The 21552-nt window shown below is 46.2% G+C and overlaps 1 protein-coding gene across 5 annotated transcripts; it reads right to left on the minus strand.

Annotated features, from left to right (window-relative positions):
- Positions 1-3447: 3447 nt before the first annotated feature.
- Positions 3448-20589, minus strand: Nr4a2 (nuclear receptor subfamily 4 group A member 2). Of its 5 annotated transcripts, none has more exons than XM_052724944.1 (8): positions 20446-20589; positions 9515-9635; positions 8182-9047; positions 7290-7419; positions 6766-6929; positions 5686-5888; positions 5173-5351; positions 3448-5022 (listed from the first exon to the last, which is right to left on the minus strand). In XM_052724944.1, exons 3-8 carry the CDS (start codon positions 9043-9045, stop codon positions 4766-4768), a joined length of 1797 nt encoding a protein of 598 aa, XP_052580904.1. In that variant the 5' UTR covers positions 9046-9047; positions 9515-9635; positions 20446-20589; the 3' UTR covers positions 3448-4765. The 5 variants fall into 5 exon arrangements, 4 of the variants coding, with proteins under 4 accessions (XP_052580904.1, XP_052580907.1, XP_052580903.1 ...); XM_052724947.1 differs by lacking the exon at positions 20446-20589 and adding an exon at positions 11278-11475 and having other exon boundaries at positions 8182-8869; XM_052724943.1 differs by lacking the exon at positions 20446-20589 and adding an exon at positions 11278-11475.
- Between the last annotated feature and the right edge of the window lie 963 nt (positions 20590-21552).

Below are 21552 nucleotides of genomic sequence, written 5' to 3' on the forward strand. Positions count from 1 at the left end.
GGAAAGGCTCGGTCTCACAGGAAAGACCTCGTGGCCCCAGCTCGGGGAATATTTCACCAGAAAATTACTTTACATCACTACCATTCAACTTTGAATTCTAATAAAAAATTAAAAACGGATTTACGTGTGTTGCTTTAGTATTAAAAAACGAATTAATTTTTTAAATGATAACCTATTTGGAATTTTTATACTGCTTTATCAATATAGTCAGCCCGCATCGACTCAATTCACCTCTGCAAAACGTGATTGCTCCTGCCGCAGTTCTGTCAAAAGCAGACTCTTCCAGTGTCTAGCAGCCAGATGCTCATATTTGCGTCGTGGCTGAGACCTGAGAGGAGCGGGGACTAATCAACCGTCTGCTGGAAGCCCCCACCCGAGAAGCTTCCAAGTGAGATTACAGAACTGAGTCATCTACCGGTCCGCGGGTGCCGGGAAAGTTTGGGTTGCTGAGAAACTCCCAGGAGCGCCTAGAAAGCAAGAGTTCAAATTCTCCCACACCAGGGACAAGGGGAGGGGGGAGCGGTCAGACCTTAAAGCCCCCTTCGGAAGAAGCGATATTAAAAGACACTCATCCCCAGACCTCCATTCAACCGTTAAAACGACACTGGCGGAAAGTTTTGAACCTACGGGCTAGGGTGCCCTACTATCCCCTTTCACCTTAGGGGAACCTGTCTCCTTTCTTGCCGCGGACTCGCAAGCAAATAAACAAACACCTATCCCACCAAGGGAGGTGAGGCCCGCCCCAGAGAGCCTCAGCCCACGCGGTGGATAAAAAAGGAAACGGGTGCGCGTGCACAGCTAAGCGCACAGCTAAGCGACGCCAGGAGCTGATGGCTGGAAGATGCACCGCGTGCTTCCTTGGGAGTGCTCTGGTATTGCTACCCATTATAGGGTCTGGGGAGATGGAAATACATCCCATACAGGAAAACTTTGTGGTCAAAATATTACAAAGGAATTGGAGGGCATTAACCTGTGCACTCCTGTTTGTATCTTAAAGTATTTCTTCACTGGGGACGTTCTGGCTTAAAAGATAATTAGATAATTGAATATAAGGAATGACACCCGGAAAGCCAATAGATTGTTCACAGAACGTGAAATTAAACCTTCAAGTGACTTTCTTAAATAGTCAGGAAAATCTGTGGCTTCGCTGGACCCCCTGTACACAGATTAGCGGCCCATAGACTTACAGCTGGTACTTCTAGGAGATAGGATCCCCAAACCCTCTAGGGATAAAGTCCAGGCTGGTACAAGAAAGAAGTACTGAAGGCCAGATCTGTGCCGTGGGTGTGGCTTGATGCTATAACTCTGGACCATGCGTACCTCTGTATCAGAATCAGGACCAGCAATTCAATAAACACACACGCACACGCACATGCACACGCACACACGCGCCTCCTAAGCGCCCTCTGACCTATTTCAGAAAGCCAAAAGTCTGATCGAGGAAGGGCAGGACACCCAGAAAGGCGGAAGTCGGAGAACACCAGGCAATGGAACTGCTGGTCTGTTCTTGTTTAATTAAGGCCATCTCTCCAAAGAGCCAGAGCGTTCTGGGCAGCCTCTCAACGTGGGACTAGACCGCGAAGATTTTAAAATAGACCTTTTCTCAGACCTGAGACACTGGCCATGACATTGGAACAATGACCGTGTATTTTCCATTGCTGAAATGACACTCCATAAATGAAACTCAAGGGTCACTGAGGAGCGGAGATGAATAATAGGAAGTCCTCCTTATAAAGTTAGACCTCCTCCTGAAGAAGTTCCCTACACTTTGTTTTGACAATGTAGAGCATCTGTGGGTCTTCCTCGACTTTGTTCCTAGAAAGAAAACCTAAGATGGAAAGAGTTCTAGGCAACAAGAACCCTTGAAGACACGGAAGAGGAAGAGATTATAGGCCAATGTGAGCTCAGAGTTGGAATATTACTGTGACGCAGAAATCATAATAGAGGCGAATTAGGAATCATAACTAGCGCAGAAGGTGCAGTCTGGAGAGCAAAGAGAACATGGTTCCCCTTTCGCTCTTAATTCTCCAGAGGCTCACTATACCGACGCCCCCATTGGCCTCCGATGATGCTTGAGGCTTCCTTAAAGGAGAGTCAGCCTTAGGATTGTTTCTTGGGATCAACTCTCAGGGATTCTGCGGTGGAATGTAATTGTCTCGGGACTTCCGAAGACACCTGGGAGAAGAGCGCTGAGGCGAGCTCATTCTGTCTGCTTAAGAGTTTGTGGCTTTGACTCAAAATAAGATGTAAAAATAAAATGAAATATCTGATCTGATCATATATATATATATATATATATATATATATATATATATATATATATACTAAGAAATTGGACGTTTCCTTGTTGTTTGATATCCTATGTAACGTTCCTCCTTTACCCCTCGGGTGCTCGGAGAGAAACCCACCAAGTAAAAATAGTTTTAAACTACCACAGGGGACTTTCCTTGTCTCAAAATGCCAGCCACAAAACAACTGTTTTTTGGGTTTTTTTTGGGGGGGGGGGAGGCGGGAAGCTGACAGCTCTGGCAGCAGTACAGTTATGACAATCCATTTTTAAAACAATACCTTTTGTAAATTTCGGTGACCTAAAGGCCATCTGTAATTAGCCAGGGTCAGCTAATGTGATCAGCCCATCTTGCGGCTCTTTTCCTAGGGCACAACTAAACTACCATCTGCCCAAGGATAGAGGCTGAGAGCCAGCTCAACCCAACACAGTGGGTTGGTGTGGAAAGTTGGTGTGGGGTGACATGTTAGAGCCCCATCTTACTTAAATCAAATCGGAAGCCTGACAAAGATTTTTCTTTTAATCTGGAATATTTAAAAGGTGGAATCATCATTCTAAAAGTGCAGATTATACCTCATCACCACCCACCAAGGCAGGGGAATAATGTAAGAAATGTTTCTACAGAGCTCAACCGGGAAGGCTGACTCAGGACTCCGAGGGCCAGAGACCCTGAGCTCCACCTCCCACACTCATACCAGCATGCACAGGAATTGAAAAGGCAAAGATAAAAAGTACAAGACTTTTCAAATCAGTGTGGCCTTTCTGAGTCTCAAGCACTAACTTCCTGAAGGCTGCCCACAACAACTTCGAAAGATCCCGAACCTTAGAAAAGTTTAGGAACTTTTTGATCTCCTAAACTTGCCTTTTGAAACCTGTACTCACTCAAAACTTACAAGAGTAAGATATTCTAAATTCATTCTGATAAATGTAGGTCACCAGACTGGAAAAGTCCAGCTAAGGAAAAATATTGCACTGAATTCTCTAGATAATTAGTTCAATTACACCCTTCCTTTTGCCACAATGGATGCAGGCCGTCACTCTGGAAGTCAGATGTCATGGAAGTGACCTACCCCAAATCAATCTCCACTTTTGCCTCTTTCTTATATGTGTTATTCGGTCATAGCTTTTTTTTCCTGACCCAGAAATAAGACAAAGTCCTGTTCATTTACGTGGTTTATTGTTGTAAACATTAAAGTTGTCTTTCTCAAAGAAAGAACTTATCAGGAAAAAAAAAATCAGCGTCTCTAACTGTCATCGTACACCATAGAAAAAAGGCAGTGACTCATCTCATGTGCCGTACTAGAAATATACAAAGAAAAATACTACAGAATATGGCAATATTAAAATTCTTACTCAAACATAAAATAATATATTAACTGACAATTTTAGACGTAAAAAAAAAAACAAAAAAAATTCAAAGTGCTCAGTAATTTCCAGGGAGTTATGTATATTATAAGCACTCTGGAAACAGTCAAAAGCTGCTGCATGCAAGTTCTGTTTAGCTTTAGACAACAAAATAATCAAGATATAAACTTTCTTTTATCAACATCAACGGTACATACAACACTTACAAACAAGAAATGTTGGACGGTGTTACAAACACTATGTGTCCCTTTTGTCAGGATTTTCCAATGTGTTGATACTTGTGCCCACCTATTATACAATTGAGAAAATGTTTAAGCTCAGATAACTACCAATCTTTATAAAATCTAACAGACTACATAGTGTCTGAAATACTATTTATATAATATAGACATTACTGAAATAGCAAGTGCCTATAACATCTTCAACCTAGAATCACATGCTTGTCCCTTTTTATGTAGTTATTTTCTTTTTTTTTTTTTTGCAAACACACTTACTTTTTAGAATTTGTAATATTTATTCATAAATAGGCACAAAATAATTTAAAAAGCCAAACTGCATTGGATAAATTTACAAGCCTCTGCCTTCCTCAACTCATGCCACCCACGCAACATTTAGTTTTACTATATATTACAGCTTTCTTTACAGCAGAAAACTTTGAAGTCTTGTTAAAGGGCAAAATATGTGGGTCCCCTTAAGGAGTGTGTGTGTGTGTGTGTGTGTGTGTGTGTGTGTGTGTGTGTGTTACATTTGTCTTAACTGTAACAAGCAAGCATGACCAAACATTTCCCATGGTACATTAGCAATCTTTCTTCTGAACAATAAACTGATTTTTGAACTGATAATAAAAAGTTTATACCACTGTACTGTGTGTTGTCCGTTTTCTAAATCCAGGATGCCCCGGAGCCAAAATGCCCTTTCAGGTTCTGCCTGCAGGTTAGGAAATAGTTTTTGTTTGTTTGCTTGTTTGTTTGTTTGTTTACTTTAGGAATGGGGTTAGGGGTCTACAGAAGGGAGAGGACATGAACTGAACAGCTTAGCCAGCTCTCTGCCCATGACCAGCCCCCTCTGGATAGTTTTTCTTTCCAGGTCTTTTGAAGTGCATGGGAGAAGATCTTAGAAAGGTAAGGTATCCAGGAAAAGTTTGTCAATTATTGCTGGTGGCGGTACCAAGTCTTCCAATTTCAGGTAGAAAATGCGCTGGAGCCCCTGTGTGCAAAGGGTGCGGAGTTCTGGGAGCTTCCCCAACAGTTTGGACAGATAGTTGGGTCGGTTCAAGCCCCCATTATTGAAAGTCACGTGGTCTTTAAGACAATTTACAATTTTGTTTTGCAGCTCTTCCACTCGCTTAGGTTCCTTGAGCCCGTGTCTCTCTGCAGAAAATGCAATCGGAACAAAAGAAGAATGCATAGGGAGTTAGTCAGCTGGCAGAGTCAGAGAAAATCTGTGACTAGGGAAAGCCATGACCAGTTCCCACCAGAGGAAGTTCTGAAGGGGAAGTGCCCTGCACCAGCAGTACTGACCTGTGACCATAGCCAGGGCAGCAATGCAGGAGAAGGCAGAAATGTCGATGTTCATATTCTGCAAGTTGGAGGAGAATTCAACAATGGAATCAATCCATTCCCCAAAGCCACGCACGCATTGCAACCTGTGCAAGACCACCCCATTGCAAAAGATGAGTTTACCCTCCACTGGGTTGGACCTGCAATTAATACCAAAGAGAGAGGGGAAAAAAAGAGAGAGAGAGAAGCTAAACAACTAATTACTTGAAGAGCAATAAATGAGGGATTTAAGAGGCACCTAATTACTGAAGAGTTAATAAAATGTAGACCAGTGGACCTTGCAAGGGTTTAATTTCATAACAATCAAGAACTCCTCTATCCCACCTCCACTCCATTCACCCAAGGCTTCTGGGCTCACTCCTTCCCTTCCCCACCTTTTTAAAAATCTTACCCCTCCCCCAAACCCCCTCCCCCCTTTTTTTTCTCCCTTTCCTTTACTTCCTCATTCCTCTCCAGGCCTCCCTCATTACCTACCTGTACGCTAATCGCAGAACAAATAATTCTAAGAAAGCTGATTCAAAAAGCAGGTCTTGATCAGCTTTGGGCAGGTCAGCAAAGCCAGGGATCTTCTCTGCCCAACCTCTGATGATCTCCATGGAGCCAGTCAGGAGATCGTAGAATTGCTGTATATGTTGGGTGTCATCTCCACTCATCTGATAGTCAGGGTTTGCCTGGAACTGGAATTTCATTTTAAAAAGCACTTAATGAGGTTCTCTAAAATATATAACCCGTGAAATTGCTAACCCCGTTTCTAGTAGGGGAGCCAGGTTTTTATAACAATTAAACCTCTCTCTGACCAGTAAGGAAATTAGATGTTCCGGGGCAATTAATTCAATTAGGGACGGTGCTATGAGGTCGCTGCTTTAAATATGTAAATTACCATTTCCATACAGACTAAATACAGTGCCATCCAGCCCTGGGAAACGTTCAGTCTTATCTCCACAAAACAATTGACACGGTAGTATTCATGCTAATCCCAGAGTGGGTCTTGAGCGGAGGCGCCCTTTGCAAAGCTTAATAATATTGCAGTCATCGCTACTAGGTTTGCCCACACTCCCTCCAACAGAAGGAAGCCTGCACATTTTCACCACTGGAGTAAAAGAGGAATTGCAGCGCTTGATCCCTGACCCCGAGACGACGCCCTCCCCCAGTTATTATTCCTCCCATCCTCTTCTCATTCCCTGGCCCCAAGCAAGTCCGATTCTTCATGGGGGGCGGGAAAGGGAGAGGCGGCATCCCAAAAACTTCGCATAAAGTAGATCTGAGAAGGAAGGTGAGGCATAGTCTCAGTCTGGGTTTTGCCTTTCAGACCTCAGGTGGAGGGATGGTCCGCAGGCAATAGAGTTCACAAAGATTCAACCTCTCTGGCCTGTGCTCAGGTCTACACTACAGCTACATCACCTCTCTGTCTCCTGGAGCCATGCCCAGAGCTGTGAAGCATATATCCTGGTTTGCCTCCCTTACCCTGGAGTCTGGGGCCTTAAGCTGATTATAGGGAGAGGGTCCTGCCCATTTGTTCGTTTGTTCACATGATAAGCCCCACTGGCTTCTTACCCTGGAATAGTCCAGGCTGGTCATAGCCGGGTTGGAGTCGACATGGGCTCTGACGAGGGCACTGATCAGACTCACCGGAGGTGAGGGGGGAGAGGGATCCTGTGGGCTCTTCGGCTTCGAGGGTAAACGACCTCTCCGGCCTTTTAAACTGTCGGTGCGAACCACTGTAAAGGAATAGCCCGGTTAACATTGTTCCCTTGAGCCCAGACTCAGCTGCCTCACAGGGTTCTCCCCAGAAGCGGCAGTGGACGCCAGACCTGGTGGCCCAGGGCTCCTCTTGCTCATAAAGACTTTACTAATGAGAAGCATTAAAGCAAAAAAAGGGGGGGAGATATTTTATACCTTTCTCCAATTGGGTCGAAGACCAAGAGGGCCCCGGTGCCTTTCTTTAGAGAAGGCTGGGCCGTTTGGCATTGGGATCCTGGCGTGTGTGTGGGGAGGGGGAGGCAGGGAGCAGGGTCCACAAGCAGCTGGTGGTCTTTCAAGGTCACAGAACAAGAGGTCAGCAGCTTGCCCCAACCTACCTTCTTTAACCATCCCAACAGCCAGGCACTTCTGAAATCGACAGTATTGACAACGATTTCGGCGGCGCTTGTCCACTGGGCAGTTTTTATTTGCTAAACACACGTATTTCGCGTTTTTTTGCACCGTGCGCTGCAGAGGGAAAGAATGTAGGCCAAAAATTATTATTTTTTAATTCAAAGACCAGTAAACCGGAGACTTTTTTTTAATGTCTTGGGTCTGTGTCCCTTCCCTACAAACACAAACACTACTCCTTTAAAAAAAATTTTCTTCTTGTTCTTTTCTTCCTATTTCCTTTCCTTTTCCTCCCCCAGGGCATTTACCAGAAGAAAATTGATAGCGTTAACATTTGAGCTAACCTTGCCGCTCCTTGCTGTGTTTTATATGCCAGGAGAAGGAGCAGGAGACGCTCAGTAAATACAAATCCGTGGGCATTCATATTATTTACATTCCTTGGAGACCTTCTCTATTTAAAATGATAAGATTATTCAATCAGGATGGCGAAATAAAGAGATCACTTAATTTGACCATAGGGAATTCTGTTCCACTTGGTTAGCTCAGACACGGTTCTCTGTCCTAACCAATTTCAATCTGAACAAGGAAGACAGAGCCTAACACATGCAAATAACCCTCTTCCAACTCTAGCTCCAGCAATTTCGGGCGGGAGCCCGCCGGGGCGGCAGGTTGCTGTGGGGCGAGGAGGAGGGGGACGCTGAAACCCTTACTCTCCCGGTCTTGCTCATTTCTTTCCTTAGACACCCCGAAGCCCCTTCGGCAGCCCGTGGGTAGTTTCAGGGACCTAGAGCTGGGCTGCCTACCAGAAGGCTAGGGCACACTCCTGGGTCTCTGGCACAAGGTCGTCGCTACCTGCCACCTCCGCCCAGTCTTGCTCACCTTAAAGAAACCTTTGCAGCCCTCACAAGTGCGAACACCGTAGTGCTGACAGGCCGCGTTGTCGCCGCACACCGCGCACAGACCCTCGTTGGAGGGAGAGCCCCGGGACGGCGGAGAGGGCACCTGTGAGTCAAGCAACTGAGACGCGTGGCCGATCTGCAGGCCCGGGAAGCCCATGGATGCCGGCTTGCGAATGGGGTTGGGCACGGCGAAGGTCTGCCCATCCACTACGTGGTGGCTGCCCGCGGGCTCCGGGTTCATGGGGACGTGCAGAGGCCCGTCGAAGCGCATCTGGCAGCTAGACACAGGAGTGCCCGGGGGCGACTGCTTAAAGGAGAAGAGCGAAAGGCGGGAGACAGGTGTCTTCCTCTGCTCGATCATGTGCGTAGTGGCCACGTAGTTCTGGTGGAAGTTGTGAAGAGACCCCGGGTCGTCCCACATAGAGCTGTGCTGCACCTGGAAGCCCGGGGTGCTGGGTGTCGGGGGTGAGGAGGGCTTGTAGTAAACCGACCCGGAGTGTGGCATCATCTCCTCGGACTGAGGGGGCAGGTGGCTGTGCTGCTGGTAGTTGTGCATCTGAATGTCTTCTACCTTAATGGAGGACTGCTGTCCGGACAGGGGCATTTGGTACAAGCAAGGTGGCTTGACGTCGTAGCCTGTGCTGTAGTTGTCCATAAAGGTACTGAAGCTGGGGAGAGAAGTGGTGGCAGTGATTTCAGTGTTGGTGAGGTCCATGCTAAACTTGACAAACTCTGGAGTTAAGAAATCGGAGCTGTATTCTCCCGAAGAGTGGTAACTGTAGCTCTGAGAAGCGGGGCTGGCTCCTTGAGGCGAGGACCCATACTGCGCCTGAACACAAGGCATGGCTGGAAATGAAACAGGGTGATATACACTCAGCCTGGTCAACTGAACACTTTCTTCCGGGCTCAGGTACACCTGGAGCTACACCGGCAGCCCGCGGCGTCAGAGAGAGGGTAGGGGGTGTGAGGGGAAGGGCCAAAGAGGTCGGAGCAGTAGTGAAGAAAGGAAAGGGCTGATGATCCCCAAACGACCCAGAGCTGGAAAGCTGTTGAGGGTCTACACTCCCGGATATTTCCAAATGCTCCCCCCGCTCCACCCCCTTCCCACAGCCAATATGATGAGCCTCTACGTTGAAGCTCAGGGTCGACAGGATTTCTAGAACCCATGGTCCAGAAATGAAGTTGAATTGCACAATGAGAAACTTGTTCTCTGTGACCATAAGGCACAGGGCAGGCCGAAGGAAATCCTGCTGCCCTGTGTTTCTGGATATGGGGGAACTCGGGAAAGGTAATGAAAGGAAAAGTTCACTAACCTTCAGCCGAGTTATTGGAGTTTTCGAGGAAATTAAAGGTGGACAGTGTCGTAATTCAACGAAGGACAAAGTTTCCAAGATTTTTAAAAAAGCAATTGGGAATCCAGCCCGTCAGATCTCCCTGAAATACAGACACAGGAAGTTTGAGGATGTTTTCCCACCGAGATTTGGCTGGGCAGAGGCAGTCTCACAGGCAGGCCCTTCCGTGCCTCCTTAGGAATGAGTGTGAAGACTTTAACAAACTGTAGCTTAAATTAAGGACGTGCAAAGACGTGGCTAAACAGCAGATAACGCCACTCGTCTCTCACTGTAAATCCCCGCAGAAAAAAGCATCCTGGAGGGAAGTGATCCCATGAGCCTACTTGATACTTAACAATATAATGAATTGGCCCCTTTGCTATAGATTGGAAGGGTCATTTTCATTCTACTTTATTTCAAACCTGACTGAGAAGACTGAGCTAGAGAGAAAGCACGGGGTGGAAGCCTTCTCTTAGGTATTTTTCTTGTAGACAAACGGACTTTCCTTTTAGAAAGGAAAAGAAAGTTAGTAGACCTCAAGAATATACAGTGGAAAAAAAAAACAATAGCGATCCCACGCTTAGAAAATGTTAGCAAGGCCTGGACAACCTAGAAGCCAGTTTGGACACAAATGTACAGCATTTGTAATTGCTTTTGACCCAGTACTGGGGGTGAGGGTACAAGTGAATTGCTGTTCCTCCAGAGAACTGGATTTTCAACACCTTTAATGGCCCAGAGGTGATGAGAGAGACCTCTACTTTACCAGAAGTATCTTGGGTCAACTGCAGAGGAAAGGAGATATTACGCATATAATATTGGCACCAAAGTTAGAAGCACAGCAAGCTAAACACCTTCTCCACAATGTTTTCCACAGGCTGCCTACTTGCTGGGACAAGGCACTCTTGTGTCCTAGCAATTTTCAGACGTTCCCACTTGGCAAGGCATTCTAGAGCATAGACAGACTTGTTAATAAAGATAAAGAAACCCAACACCCGCTCCTTCTGCTCCCTCTCTCCCTTCTTCCATGATCTTGCTTCAAGGAGTGGAGAAGGTTAACCAGAAAAAAAAAAAGTAAAAAGAAAAAGGACTCTTGATCCCCCCCCCCCCCCGCATCCGCCGCCGCCCTTGGAAATACGTCTGTGCTGGATATTAACCCCTAGCAGTGTCACGGTTTTATAACTGCACTCTTTACCTCACGCACACACGCTGGCACACTACCCAAGGACAGCATTTATCAAAACCAGAAATTTCAGGCAACTTAGCAACAGGACACTCTACGACACCACCCTTACACGACGATACCCGGGAAACATCCGCACGCGGGCGAGCTGAGCGACACTGTTCCCAAGCAACGCATAAACTTTCTCTCCCGGACTGTTTCCCACATGTTCATGAGATCTGGAGTCTCCAACAAGCCACAATCCATTTCACACCAAGAGCAAACTTTGCGCACATCTCCGCAGACAAGTCCGCATCTCCTAAAACTGTGGGAGTCCCCCTTCCACATCCACCAATGAGAAGCCTGGAAGGCTCTGCCGGCAGCCAACTCCCCCCCTAACGCTCCAGCCCAAGTTCCAGCAAAGGCTCGGCTGAGCCGCGCGCGCCCACTCGCCATCTCCCCCACCCACCCACCCCCAGCCCCATCGCGCTCCGCGTCTCTGGCGCCCACTTGCAGAGAACCTGTTCCCGGTACTCGGAGACCCGGAGGACGCGAGACCACCGGCGGCACCGCCGCACTTACTCACTTCTCCGCTCTCTTCATTCATTCAACTCCGCCGAAGTGCAGTTCCTTTCGGAAGCCGGGGCTCCGGGGTCCGCGGGAGCGCTGCGGGATCCGGGCGCGGGGGAGCCACACGCCGCCAGCCCGGCGGGAGAAGAGGCAGGCAGCCGGCGGGGCAAGCGAGAGGGACGCGGAGCTGTGCAGAGCCGCGGGGCGGACTGGCCCTGGCCGCCAATGTGCCTTTGTTTATGTGGCTCGGGCTGCCGCTGCCAACATGCACCTAAAGTCTGCGCGCGTCAGCGCGCGTCAGCGGCCCGCGGTCCAATCGCCGCGCTGCCGCGCTCCCCGGACTCCTGGCCCGCGCTCGCTTTGGTATATTTCCGACCTGACGTCACGACTGAGGCTGATTTTAAGGTGGGAACGGTTCTCCGTTCACCTTGGTAGCCCACTTGGGTGGTTTTTTCTTTCTTTTTTTTTTTTTTTTCCGAAAGAAGTGTGACTTCTGCAACCCTGGTCCGTGAAACCTGCGGTGATGCTACGCTTCACCTGCCCCCAGGCCCTGAGTCCTCCTCACACATGGGGAGGGGGCAACAAAAGCTTGAACGGAAAAGAACGCTGGCGTGGGCCAGGTAGCTGGCACCTGGGCCGCACGGGCAGAGGTGTGCCTTGTTGCTTCCCAACATCACCCTCCACACAGTCCTTAGCGGAAGTGCAGACAGATGTCCCGTGACTCGTAGCTCTCCAAGGGTTTGGGCGTTAGATGGGATTTCGCTAGTCCGTGCATCCCCTTCTTCCTTTTTCAATCTCAGTCTTCCACCCTCCTTCTAGAGATAAGAAGATGGGGCCCATTTTTCTTGCCCCCTCTTTCCTGCAACTAAAAAGCTATTAATGCTTAAAGGGGTGTGGGGGAAGAGAAGGTAGACACTGAGGCAGGCCTTCGAGGACCCCACGAGTAGGAGTGAACTGTTGCCTGCTTTTCTTTTGCAGACAATGCATCAAAGAGACGGCAACAGGTGCGCCTCCAGCAGGAAGGTGATCTGATCCATCCCTTCGGTCAACTCTTAACAGCGTTGACATTTCGCTGTGCCCACCAAGCCCGTCCTGTTCCTTCTCACAGGTTTCTGAAACGCAAGGGCTGTTGTACCCGCAACCAAGAAGAAAGCATGGTGGGAAAAGCGGCAAAGGGAGTGGAACCCGAGGCGGTGGTGGGCCGTGCGGTGTCCCTGGGAGAGGGAGGGGGGAACGGGAGTGTGTGCCCATCGCCTCAGCCCAGGGTCCCCGTGGGCTGTGCGAGCGTGTCCTACCACCGTGGTCCTCAGAGTCGCCTCCCGCTGTGCTCTGCAAGACAATCCGCCCGCCAAGCGCGTGGATCTTTCTAGCAAAGGGATCGCCCCTCCTCCGGAGGGCTAGCCCTTTCTCCCAGTACCCCAGAGAAACTGGGCGGCTGACCTCCTAGGCTTTCTCCTGAGACCAGGAAGGGGCTGGGGCCGAGGGAGGACGACTTTGGAGGGTCCCCTTCTCCGCCCAGGACAGCGCTCCTCCTCCCCTCCTTTCCGGGGGAGGGGGGCTGTGCGATGTGCAACTCGGCCCCCTCTCGGTGATCCCAGCACCGGTGGAGAGCACCGCGCAACTCTGAGGGTTGTGGGGTTGCTCATTCCTAGCCTGCACCTCCGCCTTTGCCGGCTCCGTGCGGAGCCAGCCTGCGGCTGCAGAGGCGTTGCCATAGGGTGCCCTGCGGCTGCCCAGACAAGCCGCGGGCTCCACTGTGCATCAGCCTCGGGGAAACCTACGTGACCACCTTAAGTTTCCCCCAGATGTTGCGGCTGCTTCTCCAGCTGCTGCCGCTACGGCTCAGCAGTGCCCTAGTGGGCGCGAGAAAAAAAAATAATAAAATAAAACCAGGAAGTGGGGGGAGGGTGCAAGAGGGGGCAGGGTGAAGAACAGCTTATTAGTGTGAGCTCGGCAGCGTCAGCGGCCCGTGGGCAGAAGCGATTCCACGCGAACGAAAGGGAAAAAGTGAGAGTTTGGAGAGCAATGGAGAAGGAAGGGGGTGGGGGTGGCGGTGACGCAGGGGCGCAGGCATTGACGCACCGGCCAGGCTGGGCCCAAAATAGCAGCAACTCCAGCTCACAGGCGCCCTCCCGGGTTCCCTTCCCCTTCCGTGAGGGAGCAGGGTGCGGTCAGGGGGAGCTTTCCTTGATCCACGCGGTGGGCCAGGTTCCCGGCAGCTATTTTCAGACAGTCGGAAACCCAAGCTTAGCTACACTGGGGTGGAAGTTATTATTTTTTAATACAGTTCCAGGAGAGTGAGTACCAAGAGAAGTTTAAGATCGTAACCACAGCCCTCCCTACACAAATGCGGCTAAGTAGATCTGTTGCCCTCTGAACACTCCTCTCCCTCAGTCATTGAAAACACTCAGTTTGGGTTGAGTTGAGTCTGAGGACATTTTGAAAAATGCCCGACCAGAGAGAGGAAAGGGGGCCCGGAGTTTTTATATTGAGCACCACGGAACAAGCACAGTAATGTGACTTATTATTCTTTAGCAACTTGCGGTTCATGGTTCTCTAATAAGAGCCTTTGCTTCAAGTCGTGATATACCCAAAATCAAAAGGCAGTGGTCATAGCAATTTAGTACAATAATAAGTGAGAATAGATTCATGATAACATGTATATGAGAGAAAGTGAAGACATCCGTGTGTGAGTTTTCCCTCTTTTCAAATTCATCTTCAGCTTCCTGGGATGTTACTACTACTTAGGAAAGACTCAAACTCGCTTATACTAATTCTTGGCTGAGACTATTCTAAAGTTGGAGTTTGGAGCAGGGCTCGCACATGCTCCAGGTGGTAAGGATCCAGTGCACAGATCGGGAAGTACACAAGGTCGGTGCTCAAAACCTCAGACTGCTTTTTTTCCCACTTGATTCTGAAGGGATAAAACCGCAGGAGTAAAGACAAGGTCTGCAATTGACTGATCTTGTCAGTAGGGGGCCCGACTCCACAATGTTCCAGAAACACTCTCACACAAGCACACGCACGCACGCGCGCTCACACACACACACACACACACACACACACACACACACACACACACACAAAATTAGCTATTTACTACTTAGGCTAACTAAGCCCCAGGAGAAATTTCTGCAGGCCCAAATGTTCATATTGTTTGGAATTCATAAACAATGACAACTCTTTTATTTTTTTCTATTTTGTCCAAAACGGAAACAGTTCAACACATGGAATTTGGTTCACAATGGATTTTCTTTATTTCCTCCTGCCCATGTTTAACTCACTGTTGGGTCACAGAGGAAAAAAAACCAAAATGGCAATAAAATCTCCCATTTTATCTCAAAGCAGTTCAAATTGGCATATAGTTTGGAAAAATGAAAGCATGTTTTAAAATCCTATGATTACATGTTTAAATAAATTATAGTTTAGGAGAGAATTCCTGTGGGTATATTTGCTAGTACATAAGAGAATGCTTTTGTGCATGGAGGTTTAATTACACATATAATGGAATCAAAATGTAGAATTGAACAACCTTTCAGAAAATGTTAAAACGATGCTTTAGGCTAAAAGGAACTGAAATTCTGCATTTATGTGACTGCAACCCTTCTACACTCTTACACATAAATATTTCAAATAAAGTATTTTATAACTCAATTAAAATGACAATTTTTTTTCTGGATCCAGAGTCTGATATAACTTTAAATTACTGCCATGTTTAAATGTGTAAACTTTCCCCACAATAAAGGTCTATTTTCTTAATAATTTAAAATAATGGAAGCAAAAAAAAATGGTGCTATCCATAGTAGCTCCCCCTTATATAAATTATAAGTTGTTATTAATAAATATAATGATGTGACCTCAAAACGCAATGATGAAAGTGTTATATTACCTTTTATGATACTAACACATACTAAGCAGAATATATTTGCCTGTGTGTAGAAAAATATTTTCATTGAAAATCAGTATAAATGCACATAAACTCACATCTAAACCTAAGTATTTTATTTTATGCATGGCTAAGAAGATTATACTTAATAAAACTGAGCTTTTGGTATAATTTAGAGAGCAAACATAAATGTAATCCCATAGGATTTTCTATTCTAATGCATGGGGAAGAGGCCTCTGGGGACTGATTTCAGTGTTCTCCCCAAATGAATTCAGAGACTTCACAATGCAGATACAATGAAACAGACATACCTGTTAGGCTGTCAGAGTTGAGGCAACTTCATGAGATTTCTTTAAAATATGGTCGGTATGGAAACTTAGAGGCATTAAAATGGGAAGTATTTTACATGATGCTGGAGCAGACTTTCGCTCACAGCCTTTGTTGCTATTCGGTAGGCAGTCTTACAGCGGTGACAGAAGAAAGAAAATTTCACTTTAAAACGTCTGCTGCTCAAAAGAAAAAAAATTAGTACTGGAGATGTTTTATTGTTTTGCTTTTGCTGTTTCATCTGCATTCACGAGTTATTAACAGGCCAGACTGCACCTTTCCTGCAGGATACTTAAAGGAGGAGTCAGTGGCTTCTTTGATATTCACATTCTGGATAGATGCAGCGTGTATTCAGTTTTACTCAGCCTGGTTTTCACCGAAGACCATTGATTTTTAAAATGTCTTACTTTAATTCAGAACTCAATTCTAGAAAATGTGTAAAGATGCGCAGAAGTAAACAGCATTTTTTTTCTAGAAGCTTCTACTTATAAATTAAAATCATAAAACTGAACATATGGCAAAACCTCATGCCACTCAAAAACTACTTTACATAATAAAAATCTTTGGTTATTTTTTTTTAATACTTGGCTTGCAGTGTTCTTCTAATACTTGCTTTTATATTAATGACTTAATATTTTCTTATGAAAAAATTGTCTTCTACTAGAAAGAAGGATTATTTTGTTTTAGAATTTATTTGCTTATTTCAGTAAGCATGGAAGACATTAAAATGTACAATGTCCTAAACACATTTAAAGATCCTGAGGATAAAGTTATATACTAATATAAAAAACACCTGAAATTCTAACAAGAGCCAATGACATTAGTTATTCTAACAGTTCTAGACAATATTTCTTTAAACAGATAAATATATACACTTTGCAAAACTCATATGTAAATCACAGGTGGCATTTTCTAGTTTTTGTTCTACATTTAGTGAACATTTTACTTTTTCCTTAAAGCTAATTGGTAGAGAAACTCTTAATTTAATGAAAAAGAAAATAAGGTATTGATAAATTCAGACAAAGACATATATGCCCTTTTCCTTAACGTAATTCTCAATTATCAAGCTTACAATTTGAACACTACAAAAGTAACTTATCGCAAGGACCCTTATACTGATAAGTAATAAATCTAATTACCATATCTTTTGAATAGATGTAATATAAATTTCATTGCTCACTTAAAAGTTCTAAAGTTAACAGCATAAACTTGAAGTTGAGTAATTAAGTAATCCTTATATAGACACTTATTAAAGTATTTATACATATTATCTTAAATCTACATCTATCATTTTGCCAATTAAAATTAGGACTTTAATTGCAATTAAGTAATTTAATTGCCAATTGAACAGCAAAATTGCTAAGTGACTAATTTTAATGCCTATTTTAATTACCAATCATGACTGGGGAGGGAGCTAATCAAGTTACATCAAGCAGTACCAGAGTAATGATGTGGAAAAAAAAAAGAGAACAAACATTCAAGGCTACATGCCTTAAAAAAAGAAACATAAATTAAATAAATGCAAACACAATCTTATAAATGTATAAAAATACTGTATTTCAATATCTGAATACAGAACATGAAAGAGAACAAGATTAATTAAAGAGCTCCTGTCAATCTTCAGTCAAAGTAAGGGCAACCCAAGTCAGTTTTTTTATGTGGTATTTGTATGGCACTCATGCCAACCCATATAAAAACAAAGCTGCATATCGATGGGAATAAGAGAGTGCTCCTGCTTGGCTGGGGTAATAGTACAGACAGAAACTTATTATTTTTTTTTCGTAGTGAAGTGCTCATAAAAGAGAGAAACAAGTTTCTAACGCAACAACATGAGTTTTGAATTTGAAAAGCAAGTTCAAGTGCAGTGGGCCCACACTCTTTCCTGGTGACTCACACCCCCACTTAGCTGAGGGAAGTTTTACTAGAAGCCTAATGCCTATTCATAGCTCATTCCACGCCACCTTGAGAAAACCATCAATAGTGTACATAACGATAACAAATGTATTTGTGAGTAAAAAAAAAAAAAGAAAAAAGAAAAGCAGGTAGGATCATATCACAATTAAAGTCACTTAGTATGGGGAATATACATAGTTGTAAGTCCTTTTTTGTTGTTGTTGTTGTTGTTGTTGTTGTTCAGTTGGAATAAACATGCCCGCACGAGATAAAGGCCTACGTCTACAGGAAACAGAAACACAGAAATACCTTCTTGGCCAACACAAGCATGTTTTCAAAATTTTTTCTGTCTAAACAAATTCTCAGATTAACAACATGGAAGGGCAACACTGAAAGAAGCAATTGAAAAAATAAGAAGTGATTTCCTAGTGGACAATAGCAATTCTAGTACTTTCTAGTCCTGGTGTTCTCCTTGGCAGCCAGCCACATTATTTAGAGTAACAGTGCACATCTAGCAAATGTTCATTTAAAATGAAATGATGCTGTAAGGTACATATCTTAGGTTTATTGCCATGCAAGTATACAAAAAAAAAAACCCAAAAAAAAAAAAAAACATAAGTTTGTATCTGCAAAGGTGCCAGGATATTCATGAAATGGACACATAATGCTACAACTGGAGAGAGTAAATAGTGCTGCTGGAGATCTTGCTTGAACTCTGAAATGAAGCCCAGCAGGCCTTTTGGCCTGGATTGGAAGGAGGGACACTTTAATAATCACAGGCCTTGACAAACGGTTGCAGTATCTACCCATGACAATAACAGCTTTATAAGGCAGGTTCAGTGTGACTGATTAAAGGACACAGTCACTGTCAACTCACAGGTCACGAAGATGGAGTCATTACTGACAAGCTCACTACTGATCTGAGTGTAAACTCATAAGAGTACTGGTGCTGCAGAGCACACTAAAACCTCGGCGATTAAAAGATTACACGAAACAGCCCCAGCAAAGAAACTTGCCATAAGCTAGCCATATCCTAATTTGTTCTGCACAAGTTTTTTTTTTCTATGTAGCTATGCAAAAGATGCTAGGTATAATAATCAAAATGTCCGAACTAACTCAAGCACTAGTTAACAAACCATCAGCCATTACAAGATGTGTGTGTGGGTGTGGGTGTGGGCGGGGGGAGGGGGGTCATCTTGTCCTTTCAAAACGACCCTAAAAGGACATGGTGTATAAACTTTCAAAATGTTACACTTTCTGAAAAAGTATAAAATCAAAAGTAAATACATTTTTAGACCACTCATGTCTATTCATGTATTTTCCTATTCTATCAGCTCACATGAACTACTTTTTTTACATATTGTTGAATGCAAAAAAACCCTAGATATTAAGTACCTAGCTTTAAGATACCCTTTCATATAAAAGTAAACATGAAATTTAAATTTGAATGACACTTTAATTTGTGCCCTTAGGTCATTGCTTATCTTCCACTGTGACCTGCATTTGTGAATTAAAAATATGGACTGTGGTAAAAACACAACCACGTGTATAATCCAAGCTTAAAGGCAGGTACAATATTTTATTAGTCACCAGGAGATTTAAAGATCTAATATGAAATATTACTAAGTCATTCCAGTAGGACCTAAGCGATGACTTCAGTATGTAGATGCTAACATCTTGGAAGAAAAAAGTCATTATTATCTCCACAATCATGACTTGGATTAAGACACGGAGAGAAGGAATGGGGTGCAGGAACTGGTTTGCAGAAAAAGTTCTACTTGGGTTTCTTACAGTTCATTATTTCTTAGAAGTGTTTTTCTTAAGAGTTGAAGTAGGATTTTGCTTGTTTTAGGTGGAGAATTTCAAGTAAGTACCTAGATTTAGGAGTTACACTGAAACCATATTTCCTCGGAGTCGTTTGATTTTCTGGCTTTAAAGTGTGATGCTCTTGAAGAAAGCTAACTGTAACTAACTCCGGAAGTTGTATTTTCCACTTCTCCACACCTCACCTATTAGGTAGAGTGTCAATTGCCAATACCAGTTTGGTTAAACTTTATCAATTTGGCATGTCTAGAGGGTGGAGGGAGGAGGGAATGCAGAAACAGATTTCACAGCCAGAATGATGTGACCGGGCCCCTCAAACTACTAATGGTTGATATAGAATTTGAAATGTAGCTCTGTAACTCAATTTATACTACAGCAATTGGGCGATGCTATCTTCCTGTTGTTATAACGCATCAGGTCAGGGGATATAAATTGTACCAGGTAATTCATTTTGCTGTTCAGAGAGTCATTAGGTTCCTCCCAGAATATATATGATTGATATCCCTGGAGGTGAAAGGCTAAAGGAACCATATGGCAACATGTTGCATTCCGTATGCTCTCTGCCCATCCGTGCTTAAGCTGCCATTAGCAACATCTGTACCTTACAGAAATCCAGCTGCGCCAAGGAAGGCTGACAGAATTGTACTTGGGGGGGAAATCTAGCTTAGCGCCATTAACTTGAGACTTAAGAGTCTATCTACTAGGACGAATGGAAGCTTTCACAATTAGATGAGACGACACAAATGCTTTATTAAAGTTTAATTTTGAACTCCCAATTAGCGAAAGTGCATTACAAATCGATTGCAATTTCCTAGAAGGCACAGCAAGTTCTCAGCCAGCCTGCCTGCCTGCCACGTGCGAGGGGGCTGCAGAGCAGCCGGAAGGGCAGGGCTCAGGGTTGGCCTCCGCGGCCCACAAGTCCCTAAAAGTCCTTGCCAGCGCGACAGTGGGCTTGGGAGAGCCAGGATGGGAACCAGCTGGTGGGGGTCCCGGGCATCGGTAAGGGGGGGGGGGGGGGGGAGACGAGGGGAAGGAGTGGCCGGGGAGGGGCTAAGGAGGCGGGCGACATGGTGCCCGTGTCCTCCTCTCGGGAGGAGCCTGTTGGGGCTGGTCACACCGAAGTTTCTCTCCCGCTCTGACGCTCCACACCCACCTCGGATTCCTGCACCGGCGCGGGACAGCGCGGGGACAGGAGTCCGGGCAGGGCTGCCACCGGCCCTCCCCGAGCCCCTAGCCCGGTCCAGGAAACGTTACCTGCCCGGCGCTCCCGGCCCCAGGTCGCCGCGTCCCCGGGCGCAGAGTGGTCGCGCAGCCGGCTTCCAGCTCGCCGTGCAGTCCGGGCGCGCGGCGAGGAGCGCGGATCGCCGAGCGGGGAGTCCCGGGGCCGAGGGAGGCCCGCCAGCCACCCCCGCCGGGGGGCCGCGGGGGCGAGCGGGGGCGGGGGCCGGAGAGCGGCCCCGCCGCGGCCAGGGGAGGCGCGCGCTCCGGCCCATTGTCGCCGCCCCGCGCGCACCCCGCGCCCTCGGCCCCGCGGCCAAGCGCGTCAGCGGCCCCCGTCTGCCGGGCCGGGCTCCGTGACGCGCGCAGCCAGCGCTATAAATAACCCGCCGCCCGCCCCGGGCGCCCCGCCAGTGACGCCGGACCGGCGGGGAGGAGCGGCCGGGGAAACAATGACCCGCCGCATCCTGCCTCCAAGCTGCTAGCCCGGCCCCCTCGGCGCTCCCCGCCTGGCCCAGGGGGCCGTCCCACCCGCCGGCGACCGCGCGCCAACCTGGACACCCCGTGCTCAACTCAGCGCCAAGTTCCTCCCAAGTTGCTCGAAAAAAAAACATCTCGACGCTTCCTCCGCCCCGACTCCCCCTCCACTACAGGTCCCATGTGGGTTGGGGGTAGTACGTTGTCAATAGAAGACCAAAAGAAAGAACTTGACTTCTTCCATGGCTGTGAAGGGAAGGCCAAGGTACAATTAAGCGATTGTACCCAGGGCCCCCGGAAGAAGCAGCCAGGCCTGCTTCCCAGGACTCACCATCTCTGCCACGGTGTCCTTTGCATCTTTGTGGCCTTCCTTGATGGCCGTGGCCTGTTGTGATCTTCCAAGTCTGTCTTATGGCAGTTGGGAGTCCGGTCAAGGCTGACATTTAAAGAGGCTTTCTCCATAGGTAAATGTTTCTGCAGGGACTTCCGGTGCCATCTTCATCTTCAGGCATCTCTGTCACAACACTCCCTGACGCATGTCTTATTCATTGAGGTTCCCATATACAAATGAAGATCAGCTACTCTGTTGGAATTATCAATTATCAGTCGATTGAGACTGTATTCTTTATTGTTACATTAATATTGTGTGCTTGTATGTGTGCACAA

This window comes from Peromyscus californicus, unplaced genomic scaffold (assembly GCF_007827085.1).
Source record: "Peromyscus californicus insignis strain IS unplaced genomic scaffold, ASM782708v3 Scaffold_7__1_contigs__length_154581171, whole genome shotgun sequence".
NCBI lineage: Eukaryota > Metazoa > Chordata > Mammalia > Rodentia > Cricetidae > Peromyscus > Peromyscus californicus.